Source organism: Podarcis melisellensis, assembly GCF_964234715.1.
Source record: "Podarcis melisellensis genome assembly, chromosome: 3".
Taxonomy (NCBI): Eukaryota; Metazoa; Chordata; class Lepidosauria; order Squamata; family Lacertidae; genus Podarcis; species Podarcis melisellensis.
In genome coordinates this window covers 55,414,377-55,428,788 of record NC_138530.1, presented here as the reverse complement: position 1 = coordinate 55,428,788, position 14,412 = coordinate 55,414,377, and the positions used below count along the sequence as shown (strand labels likewise).

Sequence of the window (14,412 nt, the reverse complement as noted above, 5' to 3'; positions counted from 1 at the left end):
CGACGGCAAATCACGCCCTCCCTTGCCCGGAAAGTTTCCGCTTCCGGTCACGAGGCCGGCAACTTCCGGACACAAACGACCTGGCCCCGCGTCCAGCATAGAGTTAAAACAAAAGCGGGCAATGCGAACCGCCCTCACTTCAGGTTCACATTTGGACGGCGTTCTATGCCGGGTAGGAACCGCGTTGGCAAATCACGGAAGCGCTTCATTCCTGAGCCTCTTTAAGCGTGTTGGACCATGGTCGGGGAATACCCGGGTTCCAGTCCACACATACACGCACACACCGGATACGAGGCTCACTGAGTGGGCTTGTGCAGTCACTCAGCCGAGCCTACATGGCAGGGTTGTTGTGAGGATAAGGGGGGAGTGGGAATTGCAAGAGCCGCGCGTGCTGCCCCGAGCTCTACGGAGAAAAGGCGGGAGATAGATGGAGGGGGATAATAATGCGTGGGCTTCTTTTGCTGGTACGCAAATTTGGGACTGTTGTGCAGGGCTTGCATTGCTAGTTCCCATTCACTGCAACGGCAGCAAAATCCGGAAAAAGCCGAAAAGATGCGACTCCCGACGGGAGGAAGGAGTCAAACCTTTCTATAAACATCATGAAATGAAACATTAGAGAGAGGTAACCCAACCAGAATGGTTGCCTCCCGGTTCCTGGGCAATTAATTGAAAGGTGCTGGGGTGACTGACAAACACAGGTATTTGTTTACCTGTGTTGGTTGTCAATTTTTGATTATTATTATTATTGAAACACCAGTTTAACGGCATACTAGATTTGCACAAAACAGCAGGTTAAAAAAATAAAGTGTGTGTTGCACCTCGCCCTACTCACAGCCAACCAAGGAGTACCTCTCCAACAGAAGTAGAAGTAAATATGATGAGGGTAGCCAGAAGGGTGCAGCTGCCCGCCCCATTCAAGTAAATAAATAAAAATAGTTAACTAACGGGCCAATCGTGTTGCAGATAACTCGGTTCTGCCCCCTAACATAAATCCTAGCTATGCCCAGTACATTTTTGTCTTTCTAGAAATGAGGTGCCGGGGCTCACCAAGAAGTTGTTACAGTACGTGCCACACTTTTTAACAAAAAAAGAGGTGCCGTACTGCGTACCATTGAGTACCCCCTAAAAAAGAGCACTGCCTATGCCCATGGAAGTAAACTATATGATTTTTGTGCTGGGGATTATAGTGGATTGCACAAATGCTTCAGCTGAATAAGTACTACCGTTAATGCTGCCTTGTGAATGACCAGTGTGCTTATTTTGCATACATTTAGCCTTTATGTAATTTTCAACATCTGGGTTTTCGTATTTCATTTTTCTCTGATATTGTTTAGATTTTTCTTTCTCCACCTTCGTGTGTACCTAACAACTTAGGGATAACCCTTCATGCATCTGATGGACTCTAGTTGGTGAAAGTTTATGTCATGAGGTTAGATTCAGACTTGCCCTTGTGCAAACTGAACAGCTCCTTCTGTCGTGGAAGGACCAAGGTCTGGAGAGGAGACATGCTGGGAAAAGGTGTATGTGTTGGATTTCTACCAATTTCTGTCTTCTCCTGAAGCCCCAAGCCCCATCTCCACCTCTTCATTAGTCAGAGTGTACTGTGAGCAGAGTTCCTCCTATGGATTTTCCAGATCCAGCTCTGTGCTGTTCCCTAACATGGCAATTGTTTACCAGGGAGAAATAGTTAATATACCTGAGCCCTGTACATGAGCTCCTATATTGGTCTGTGACCCAAAAGACAACAGTATATTCTAAAATAAGCCCCTTTTCTAACTCATCACACTGATCTGCTCTTGGGGTCAAACAGATCCTGATTAAGTCAGAGATGGAAAAAAATCTGATGTATTAGACAATGACTCCCATTTGAAGTATAAAATATAAAATTTTATTAATAATTATTGTTCATAGTACAGGGGTACAACTATACAGAGAGAGTGTCTGTGGTCTGTAATCACCCTTCACTAGTGTTAATTCCTATGGGGTCTCACATTTTCCCCTTCAACTCAAAATCTCTCAGAAGTGTGAATACAAAAAACCAATAACGAATTATTAACATGTCTTGTATATTACCTGCTGTATCAGCAAGTGTTGTTAAGAATTTTACTAGTATTCAACACTTTAGATCCCAAGACCTTGGATATTCCTCCCCCATTCCTCAATTCACTTTAACTGGGATATACCAGAAACCATATAAAAAGTATAGGAAAGGGGAGATCAAACAGTACAAAACAATCAATCCTCTTCCATCCAGAGGATAAATGAAGCATGAAGTGGGCAGCATGTGTGATGGGGTGGGTGGGTTACAATATAGATCTTAACTTCCAGGATCTGGTTCTACTCCTAGAGTGCCACTTTTCTGCCTCCTTCCTGTTGCAGCACTGAGCCCCTAAAAAGCCACTCTTTTAGGTTGGGGATCCTCCAGAATAGCACAGGAAATGGCAAGGGGGCTAGCATGTTAACGGAGAACTAGTGAAATTAAGGACCGCCCCCCCCCCCCGGTTTGAGTGAGCAGAAGCACCTTTTGCTAATACAACTGCAACTATGGATTCAGGTTTATGCCCCCAAATGCCCAGGAAGGCTAAGTTGCTGTCATAAGCCACAGTCCATAGAGCACCCTTACTTATAAACATTCAATAAAAAGATTAGTTGGAATAAGAAATATCAACAGCACTTAGATGAACGAGAGACATGTGTGGGCTTTTGCATGACCACAGTGTATAGATAATTTATTCACAGCCATTTTTAAATAAAAAGTTTCATATTTATTTCATATATGTGTGGCCTCATGGAAATCCAAAATCCAGGAAGTAAATACAGTTTAAATCTATTTTCGCCTGCAAGTAGTTAAGTATAGGTAGGCATTTGTTTGTTTGTTTGTTTTAAAGTTATTGTATAGCGCATGCACAATATGGTAATCTTTTTAGAAGTTTAATCATTGGCTGCTCACATTTTGCAAATATACCGAGAGCAATGAGATTATGTTACCGTCTAAAACATTGCCAATACTGCATCAATTTCATAAAACAGATTGAGGTATTCAAAAGTGGCACGAAGAAACTCTGGCTGTTTTTGCAGCCACAGGGTTTTGACACCAACAACCTGCATGGTTTTTCTTTTTAAAAAAATGGCAAAAGGCATATATATATCCTGTGCATTTAAAATATACATCTACTCCTAGGAAGAACATTTGGAGTGTTGTATGGTTAGTCTACTGACCCCTTAAGAAGAAGGACATAGACTGAAATGTTAACACAGTCTCATTGCAATAACACACTAACCAATTTATGAAAAGTTTGTTTAAATGCTATAAATTCCCCACTCCCCCAAATACAGATACTATGAAATCCTATGCTAGAATTCAGGGTGGTGTTTTTGGGCCCTTATAGTTAGTTTTCATTAAGTTTCCAGAAGATAAATTCTGTCAAACTGACAACTCGCCTACTGTATTAAAAGTATCTTATAAAGATAGCTTCTGATTAACAGGTCACCATCAAATAGTAACATCAAAATATGAAGTCTAAATATTGAAAGTTGTATACATGCAGTATTCTCTAATTACATAGTACCTAGTTGTGTGCACCAGAGATAATTGTGTTTCAAACACTGTAACAAACCTGAATTCACACCATATATATACAGAAAGGGTGCTATATATTCAGAGTACCATAGTAAATATGACATTAACTGTGGTGCGCTTGATATGCAATACCACAGTTAAATCAATTCTGGTTAGGAAAAAAACCACATATCTTACATTTATTTCATTCACAATGAGAATTTCACAGTAGGAGGAGGCATTTCTCTGTCAGTTCCACTCCCCTTGCCCATTCCCACCCCCATTTAGGAAAAAAAAATCTGTCTTTGTAAACATCTTCAAAGGTATTATTCTATCAATATATCTTTAAAATTTATTCATAATGGTAAATAACTAACCAACATGAATAAAGTATATCATAACACAATAACACTTTTCAGACAAAACAGATATTTATTAAAAGAATGTCCTTTATAAATAATTCATCTTGCATTTTAAACTACAGTTTCATAAACAACAATATTTAAAAGTGCTGATTATGGTAGGATAGTCAGCAACGCCAGTGTAAACAGACCTTTTATGTTTTCTGCTTTGCAGAATTTCCTCTTATTTATTTATTCTCTCTCCTCTTTTTTTTTAAAACCCCCATTTTGTCAAACACTACCACAGTTATCCAAAGAGTTGCATAGGGAATAAAGAATAGCCCTTTAAAGTCATTATCTCCTGAATTCTATATAAATTACAAAAAAACCAAATGAGCTTAAGAAAATGAGCAGCTAAATTGCCTGCATCTCCCTCCCTCCCTCCCCCCACCTAAAAGTTCTACAGATTTCAAGTAAAATAATAAGCAAAAATTCCCCACGTCTGCCCTTTGACATGTGTTCAATAAATTAAAAATGAAGAGGTAGCAAAGGAAAGAGAGGAAGAAAAGAAAGAAAGAAAGAAAGAAAGAAAGAAAGAAAGAAAGAAAGAAAGAAAGAAAGAAAGAAAGAAAGAAAGATCCTTTTGGAAACATATGAATGGCCCAATCTCCAGCAAAAAGGGATTTAGGAAGGGGGTATTTAGGGTACTCTGATATTCTGCTGGCATGGATAAAAGGACTTCTGGTGCAGATGTTTAGGACTGGGGTAGGACTATCCAGCTCTGAAAGTTATTCTGCACCAATCAATACCTATTCCAGCTGAGAGTCCATTTGGCCACTGCAATGGAGCTTCTGAGGACATCCTATTCAGCACAGCCCTGGGTCAAATGTGACCTAAAGATGGGAGGGGGGCTGCACCTCAGCATGCTTGGTGGCCCTTCAGAGATGTTGCCCTTTAGGAATAGCTTGCAGACAAGAGGCCAACATTTGAGAACCAAAGTCTACTCAGTTAACACCACAGTGAGGTTTATTTTAAACGAGGGCCTACCAAGTCGACTGGCTGACATTAAGGGAGAAGCATCACTGAGGTTTTGGATGGTCAAAAAAACCCAAAACAAAACTCTTCAAAACCCTATGGCCTGCTTTAAAAAAGTTCCTCAAAGGAAATATGTCAACACGCACCACTGGTTTGAACAGCTGTGAAAAATGTGTGGTGTTTTCTTTCAATTTTTAGAGTAGATATTTATTCGCAAGGTCCAAGCATGTATTTAAATCAGGAAAGTTTATTTTTTAAAAAAAGAAACACATTAAGCACCTACCTACAAAACTAAACTAGCAGCAAAGGGAGTGTGTATATTTCCCCCCCAGGAATCTCGACCATCACACAAGAGCAATGAATGGGAGTTCCACAAAAGCCCCATCACTCACTGCCTGAGCTCACGTTCAATCCAGAGTGGTTGTGCAAAAAGATGGCCCAAGTAAACTGAGCTTAAGGTGGCTGAACTACTTTGTTCCCTCTTTCATTTTAGCGCTTAAAAGAAGTCCTTTTGTTTGTCTGATTTTGTTTTTGAACAAAGAACAAAGATAATAAAACACCCACTGATCTCATTCTTGGGCCACTTTTTTTTTAAAAAAATTAATATTTATTTAAATCTCTGTAAACTTTTTCTACTCCACAACAAATCCTTCAAAATTAGGCAGGTCAGAAGATAGTCTTCTTCAGCCTTTTTTTTTTTTTTAAATAACAATTTGGTTTCAGTTTCTGGAAAACACATGAACATTCCATTTCATATGATAGCACTTTTTAGAAAAAATAACTGACAGACAAATAGTAGTCCTCAGTGTGGACTGAAATGCTACATCTAGGCATTTTTCCCTTTAAAAAATTTAAACTTTTTAATTAAAAAAAGTAAATTATCAACCATGGTTGTGTGTATGCATTATTTTTTTTTGTTTTCTGGGTTTTTGTTTTGCTTTGCTGAATTACATAACATTACACAGCAGCGTGAGATAACTGGATAGCCAGTCTTTAATAAATCTGTTACATTATCCGACATCTGAAATGTACATTGATTATCTGTTCTTATAACAATTAAAAACAATGTCAGCGCATATACTATGTAACCCCAACATGGATCCCTTCATGTAATTGTGCTTTGTTTATGTTTATTTTTTTGACATTTTGAACTCTGCAATGAAAATGCCACAATTATGGCAGTCAACAAGAGAAACCTCTTGTTTTGAATTTTTAAATTAATGATAAATAACACACACATGCTCCATCTCTCTCTCCTTCGTACACAGAAAGCTTGTCTGTCTTCCATAGCAATGGATTTTCCTCCACAGAGCGCTTGGAATAACATTGCTACACTTCAGGCCTAGTTTCTGACAGTGTTCGCATATGTTGTTTAAAAATGCAAGTTGCTTTTCGGCCTGTTCAGAGGATTCCTGTGTGTACTGTAAGACCATATTGCACAAAATGTTATTAAATACCGATATAATTTATGTTGTTGGATTAAATATTGCAACAACAAAGTGGTAAATGAAGCAGTTTTTGCTTTGCACATGCTGTGTGAGGGTACACAAGGAAATACTTCATAAAACGACACGCATGTCATTGCAATCTCAACTGCAGCTGTGAAAAGTGTGTGAAACGAGTGGTTATTTAGCAAATCTACTCTTTTCCCCCTTCCAAACTCAAGCATGAAGGACCTTGGTAAAATGTAGACAAAGACCATTGTGTGTATTTGTTTTCTTCACAGTAGCCTGAGTAGTGCTAAACTGTAGTTCTCCAGGAACTCAGTTCCAGATGTTAGTAAACTACTAAGGTGAAGACAGATGGAATACAAAAAGAGAGCTCGTAGCATGTCTCTCGGCTGTGGGGTGAACCTGGCTTCCTCTCAGCCCCACAAGCGAAAAGACAGACGTAGACATGCCAGCAAAGTAAAGCCTGGCTCAGCTGTCAGTCTTGCTCCCCCCCCCTCCATTTAATGGATGAGCCATCCACCTTCTCTCTCTTTTTTTAAAAAAGCACAGCGTTCAATCTGCTCATTTGCCACCTTATTCATTGAAAAAGGATACGTTTCTTAAAGTGCAAAACTGCTCCAGCTATTGCGGGGGAGGTTTCTTGGGGTGGGGGGTGGGCTCTGCAAATCAGCACCGTGCACAGCCAGACTCTGCTTCAAAGGTGCAGAACTGGTCCCCCCCCCCCCAGAGGTTGACGTGGGAGAAGAAAGGTACGTTTTGGATTGAATGCAGCAAGGGTGCTTCCAGAGCAGCCCCGCCACTCTAAAAATGCTTCTTCTGTCTTCATCCTAATAGTATCCCCACCCTCACCCCACCCCAAAAGCTAAATCAAGATTTCAGCCCCTCTCACACAGACCTAAGTTTCAGAAGTAGAGCCCACAGTACTTTCGACAAGAGACTTATAAATCTGAGAGTTCAAAAACCTTGGGAAAGAGTCTCTGTGCATTAACGTATAGATCTGAAGTTGAGCGTCTTCGTACATATGCGGATTGGGATCCAACAAGTTTCTGTTGATCACTTCTCGCACCCGTGAGTCTAGACTAACCTAAAGAGAAGAGGAAGAGAAGTTGATCACGCCCTCACTCAAGAAAGGTATACAGATCTCACTTAAGGCTTCAGTCTTACTCAATCGCCGTTGCGCCCAACTGGATCTTGCCTACATGGAAGGACTGTCATAAACCCTTTGACATCTTTATCAGTTGTATGATTGATATGAAATGTACTGCGTTTCTTTAAATCAATGCAAATGAAAATGGAATGATACAAACCTGAACTACTGAGTCATTGGCCTGGGTGGAAAAGCACAGACATAGGACCATTTCAGGTATTTATTTATCTGTTCCAGTCCAGTTTGGTTGCAAAGCAAGCCCAACCCTCTGCCTCAACCTTTCCCAGGACTCTCTCCATTGTCAGGCATAATGCCTGCTTTGCACTATCACTTTGCTGAACAGCTGCTGCCATCTTGTTTTCACTTCCCTTTGTTAGAGAGCATTACAGCAAAGAGTTTATCGCTTATGGCACCTTTACCAACCACTTGTGAAGGAGTTTACTTCATGCTTTCTAACCTAAAGGCAACTGTAAGCCTTTATGGCAGGGGTTTGGAACTTTTCCCTTTGTTTTTGTAGACTACATTCCAGCTGCACAAATCATATCTCTCTCCATTCTTCACCCAACAAGCAAGGGGAATTATCATAGTTCAGGCCAGTCAAAACACTCAAGGGGAATGCAGAGCAGAGCAGATGAAGGGCATGGCCCTCAGAGAATTCCAAGGGCCAGAGAGAGCAAGGGCCTGGGGCCACATTTGACCCCAAGCTTGTATGCCAATTTGGAATTTATGGTATTACCTCTTTGGGTGAAAGTATAGAAATGTAGTCTTCGTATATAAGCCTTGCTTTTTCTTCAACAATTTCTTTGTTCTGTTCCTTCTTCAAGTCTTCACATGCTAGCCAGAACAGCAAGTTTTCTTCACTATATTCTGTTCGAAGAAATTCTCTGAAAATATTCCTACCGGCTGGTGTTTTCATCATCTTGTCAAAATTTTGAGCCCAAGACAGGATTTCATCTTCTGTAGGGTTTTGGCTGCAAAACAAACAAACAATGACAAGAGCAGCAGCAGCAACAACAACAATGAAAAGCTATTCAGTGTTTCTAATTCTAAAAGCTAGCAGTCAAACAATTCATATTTAGAAAAGAGAAGACAGAAGTAGGTTGTCAGGTTATGTACAGGAGTCAGAGATGAGGGCTGGGATTGGGAAGAGACATTTTGCCTCCCATGGAAATACAAATCTTATCCTAATCCCAAAACGCAGACCTCACAACAACAGATATTTCCTCAAATTGACAAGTCAGCAAGCATGGGTGGAGAACAGGTGCATGCACCCCCCGCATGCATTTACACCCCCCCACACCATAACTCTCTCCAATGAGAGCTTCACTCTTTGACTTGAGTTGGCCAGAGGTGAAACATGAGACGTATGAATTAATTCTAAAAAGGATATTAAAATTTGTTTCTATAAACAAAATGGCTGTGCAATAGATTATTAAAACCTTTCTTCGACTTATAAAGACCAGAAATGTGGGATACCATTCTTTGAAACTAATGGATGCTATGTTATGAAAAATCATTCTTGACCACAAGATGGCATTACCTTGAAGTGGAAAGGGAAGAAAAAAGTTAGACTGAAAACCATGAAGGCAATTTTTTAAAATCTCAGATCCTGAATTGGTGTAATAGTTTAACTTAACAACAACAACAACAACAACAAGCTCCAATACTTTTATGTTTGTAATTTATAGCATGTAGTAAGGTTATCAATAAGACAGGATTAGGCCAATAACTTGAACTAATATAAAAAGGGAGGAGCAGCAGTATAATGTCAGAAATTGATGGTGTAAAGGGAGGCAAATGAAAGAGGGTAGGGAGGCTAATGAAAAACCAATGAAAGGAAAAACTGGGGCAAAAGAAAAAAAATTGTGTGCATGTGAATTCTGTATATGGCAACACTGGCTCCAGCCACACCTATCACTAACCACACCCACTGGATCCAAAAGCTCACACACTGCCACTTTGGGCCTAGAAGGCTGTCTGCTCCTAGTGTAGACAACACTGAGTGAGATAGATTAATGGTCTGACTCAGTATAAGGCAGCACGTATGTCTGAAAGGTAACTACATCAGTGTAATTGTGACATGGGTATGTATCTGACGACAGAACAGGGGATGAACTTCCCTGCTCTTCCAGAACCTCAGCTGAGTGTTGTCACTTGTGTGAATCCTGAATGGATGATGCAACAGAGAGACTCAGCTCAGATGACCATTAAAATTTCAACTGTGCCTTCTTGAGCCTTCTACTTGCATTAATTAAAAGATCTGATTTCTGAGATTTCAATAGGAATTGCCCCCACGCTTGCCAGCATGTTTCTACAACCTGTTAGTTAACAAACTAACAGCCTGTTACTTAACTGACAAGCAACCTGTTAGTTTCACAATCTGTTATGTATCAAACCATTGTAACTAACATTGGTTATAACTATCCACAGTTCTCTAGGTTCATACATAACATGGAACTGTGGGTTATTCAACAGCAAAAGTGGAAGCCTTCACTCCCGTTTTATTGCACAAGGAGGAGAGAGGACAAAAACACACACAAGCCCATACCTGTAAGCAGTTTACATAAGAGTATAAAATATACATTAAAATAATGCTAAAACAGATATTAAGAACAGCAAGTATTTATAGTAATTATCAGAAATTGATAAACGGTTTTAAAAATAAATATACACAATAAAATTAACAGTGACTTACTAAACTGTAAGAAGGCATAGAAGTATGGATGAATAAGAATGCCAATAGTTTGGCAGCAGAGCTCAGGGCTCCATATAGTTATTTGCTTCTCACCATGACAAGCAAAAGCAAAATAAATTACGCAAAAGAGTCAGTGTGCACAATTTATTCAATTTCCTAATTTATACACGATGATGAGTTCAGCTTTTCTTGGCACAGAATTTGTATTTCCATAACACAGGAGTTTTAATACACACTTATTTTTGCATGGAGCATTCACAGCCCTGAATCTAATTGCGCTTCTTACAGTTATTTTTCTGCACAGAAAAAAAATGCATTATTATTCATTGATATGCTGACAGAAAGGACAAAGCATGCTTGATTTTATTTTATTTATACCACAACCATGCATCAGCAATGCTCCTTTGCTGTTATATTACATGAAGACCAGCTGACTGAAACTCAAATTTCTGGTTGTTGCTTTTGTATGAATTACAGGAAAGCGCACACAGTGAAGCAACTAACAGTGCAATCCTGTACATGTTTACTCAGAAGTAAGCCACAACAAAGTAGTTCCATCAGTTTACCAGACGTCCCCGTTTCCTGGGGACAGTCCCCGGATTTACAAATCAGTCCCCATATAAAATCCATTAAAGTTGAAAAGTGTCCCCGGATTCATTGAAAAAAATCTGGTAACCTTATTCTGGCTACACAATGAAACTTCCCTCCCCTCTACTCATTTCTTCCCCAATTTGTTCTGTGTTTTCCCCAACTGTCCAGAGCAGATTTGGGAAGAGGAGAGGGAAGGAAGTTCCATGGCACAAATAGAGATCTTTGTGCTAAGGTAGCCATTGATACCGCCCATCGAGTTCAGTGGGATTTAGTCCCAAGTATGTGTGCAGAAGATTGCAGCCATCATAGTTTAGGGTAAGAGGCAATTAGAGAAGACAAACAGCAAACTTACCACTCTTCTATGACTTGAATACTCTCCATTTTAGTTGTGTGTGTCGGCCTTCCTGTACTGTCCCCTCTATCTTCATTCCTAACAGTGAGGCTGCAATGTAGTACAACACTTTATTTTGTCTAGAGAGAATTAATTTAAAACAATGAATATACAATATATAAAACAACACTGAGGTTTAACGTGAACCTGCATTCTTAAAGGAGACATTGTTTTGGTGGCAAATGCAGGCCACCATTGGAATACCCATCATAAAAAGAGATTCCCCTGACCTTTTAAGACTCCTCCATCTCCTCTACTCAAAGGAACACCGAGGGAGACAGATTGTATATTTAATATCAACACCTCAATTGTAACTTTTGTAATCTTTATTTGTTTCAGTGATTAAGTCCTGAAAATAAACTGACTCTCTATATATTTTAATATTTGGAACACATATGTGAAAAGAACAGAACAGAAAAGAAAAGAAGAAAAGAAAAGAACAGAGAAAAGATGTTCCATATTGTCATTATTTAAAAGGCCCAACAGTGGTTATTTTCATAAATTCTAAGCGAGGCATTTCTTGCAATGTCTTCTGGCAGCACAGATTCAGCAATGCTACTAGCCACTAGATGGCTCCTCTTTCAAAATGGTATTGTGCATTTAGTGCTCAAGTATAGAAACTTGTAACATTGGCTCCCATGCTCTCTCTGTGACATGATGTGGCCTGTTAAAAATAGTAGGATTGATTGTTTTCCCTTTTTGTTCAAGCTCCTTACCTGCCTAGTTGCCTGATTTGTATTTAAAGCCAGACATACTGTATCAGCATGGCATCTACACAGGGGCAGCCTGTCCCGTGAAACAGGAAGGTGTCACCTCCACCCGGCCGAAACGTCATCTACCAGAATTGTGTTGCTTCTGGTGAGATCTTGTGAGATCTCGCTGGGAGCTGCTGCCACACAATCCTGGAGCATAGCTGCTGGGCTCCACAATTGGCCTCCTTCTACCGGTGCAACAACGGGCAGGGAGTAGGAGGCAGAGCAGGGCCACAGGAATTTTTTTTGGGGGGGGCAGCCCCCTCCTTGAATTTTTTGGGAGGCTGAAGAGCTCTCAGTCCCCAATACTTGGTGCACCCGTCTGGTTTAAACTGGGGCACAATCCAGCAAATCTGGTACTGCTACTATGCAACATCTATTTATTTCAACTAGAGCCATTAATGTTCAGTATATATCTTTAAGAAGTCATATTATCATTCACAATGTAATCGGGTGTAAAAACATATCTATGTACAACAGTATGCCCTAGCACTACTGGGAGATTGTCTTATGATGATTGATGACATTGTCCAGAGAGTTAATCCAAGCTATACATCATCTTCAATGAATAAAACATATGTATTGAGCCTCCAGCCATCGTTTTAATACTAAGGTGCAAGGAATACTCCTCGGCTGTGAGTTCAATATGTAGCACTGTGATAAATGGCACTTTGGCCAGTAATCTCTTCAAGCCAATAAAAGCATGTTTGCTTTCCAGCAAAAAAAATCAAAATCAAATCTACTTCCAATTACTAGATGCTGAGAACAATGTAAATTTCTGCACCCAAAGACCTGTTTCTCTCTTTTATAATGCTTAATGGATAATAATGGGGGATTTTTTTTCCTCCTACAAAAATATTTGCTGTGAAATAATATTTGCTTCCCAAATTTGTATGTTAGGTTTCTATGACTATGCTTAAGATCCCTAATAGGTATATTATTCACAACAAAACAGTAGGTATACAGTAAGCTAATTTATAGTTGCCATTAGGCAAAAAATGGAGTTTGGGATAGTTTCTGCTTGAGCTTCTCTGTATTTTTAAGGAAAACAAAGACTAGATATTCCCCCCCCCCCATGGAGCTGCTCACAGCCCTAACCAGGACCCACAGAAAGCATTAATGTAGGTTGTTAGTAAAGTTATTCTGTGGGCACCATCTGATTCTCTACAGCACTGGAGTCAAGGGCTGTTGAAGAAACTCTCCATACAGAGGATAAAACTGGGAAAACCTGGGACTAGTGGATCCATGCAATTTTACTTAAAGCAAAAAGTTGATTTTTTTGAGATTTCATCAGGCGAACCACCTGAAGCCTCGACAGAACCAAAATGATTTTCAATAAGGATAGTGATAGTTCTATAATTGTGGCCAGCCATGCCCCCCCCAGTAATCCATGTTTATGGTTAATTGGTCACCTGACTAGTAAATTAGAAATGGCAGCCACCATTTTCAATAACATTGTGAGCCTTCAAAATTATGACTTCTGCTCTTGGTGAAAAATTTAGTGAAATCTTCTACCTGTCTTATTAAGTTTACTGGGACTTAATTTCAGAGTCCCAGGTAATCGTGCACTGGATTTCAGCCTTACAGTACCAGCCATTTGCAACACATGCCAATCATCCTAAGCAGTGTAGAAAAGTTGTCAGCTATAAACACTGAACGCTCAGTTTAAGAGTAATGAATGAATCCTAAAATCTCTTGGTGAACAGCTTTGTGCCTTTCAAGTGTCCCTGCTGAACACAGAGCATACTTTTTGAGGGGTATGTAAATGTTTGAGGGGTATAAGCCCACTAGTCTGGCTCAGGACTAATATTCCTTCATGTGTACCCAGTGTTTCTAAGAAACTGGGCAGGGTTATAATGTTGCCCTTGGGAAACAGAGTGTGTTTTTCCATAATTACTTAACCCTTTTGTAGCATGAATTGTATGCTAAAAACTGAACCGAGGGGGCCAGAACTCCCCTTCCCCCCAGTGTGTCAGTTTCCCAGCATATTTCTGTCTTACAGGCACTATAAGAATACTACTATGTCATTGGTCTTTGGTCTGCAACAATGATTCAGCAGTGATTCAGTAATGCAGCAGTAACTATGATTTCAATGGAGAAGCAGAACTGTGTGTGTGTGAGAGAGAGAAATTTGCACCAGTTGACTTTCTGAAGACTCATAAAATGGGAAAGCGCCAATAGAACAAATAAGGCACCTGCTTTGGGAGTAAATGCTGAACACCGCAAACTTGTGTTGTAGACAGTGTGATATAGTAGGCAGAGAGCATGGACCAGAGTTACTTAGGTACAATAATATTTAGCTGTGAATCCTACTTGTGACCTTGGGCTCTTCGATCAGCAGGTATCCACAGACTTTAAAGCTGCATTAGGATATCCTTGGAGGTTGTTGTGAGGATGTAATGGGGGGGGGGTGTCCTGTACTTCTCCCTCCCCAAACATATGAGCTGCTT

At 40.0% G+C, this 14,412-nt stretch overlaps 1 protein-coding gene and 1 long non-coding RNA gene across 8 annotated transcripts in view; one reads left to right on the top strand and one right to left on the bottom strand.

Moving 5' to 3' along the window:
- The first annotated feature begins 73 nt into the window (after positions 1 to 73).
- LOC309366570 lies at positions 74 to 3,115 on the top strand. Its single transcript, XR_014166794.1, has 2 exons — positions 74 to 172; positions 1,335 to 3,115. It is a non-coding gene; the product is annotated as an uncharacterized lncRNA (long non-coding RNA).
- A 2,079-nt stretch (positions 3,116 to 5,194) lies between these two features.
- The window catches only part of RGS17 (regulator of G protein signaling 17), a 62,219-nt gene continuing 53,001 nt past the window's right edge, over positions 5,195 to 14,412 (bottom strand). For 3 of the 7 annotated variants that reach the window (XM_081905236.1, XM_081905241.1, XM_081905237.1), the window contains 3 exons: positions 11,172 to 11,261; positions 8,270 to 8,504; positions 5,195 to 7,470 (listed from right to left, as the gene is read on the bottom strand). In XM_081905236.1, the coding sequence (XP_081761362.1) occupies positions 7,282 to 7,470; positions 8,270 to 8,504; positions 11,172 to 11,261 (514 nt within the window). In that variant the 3' untranslated portion in view covers positions 5,195 to 7,281. Of the gene's footprint in view, positions 7,471 to 8,269; positions 8,505 to 11,171; positions 11,291 to 14,412 lie in introns of all 7 variants that reach the window. The other 4 variants (XM_081905242.1, XM_081905238.1, XM_081905240.1 and 1 more) reach the window with 2 other exon arrangements.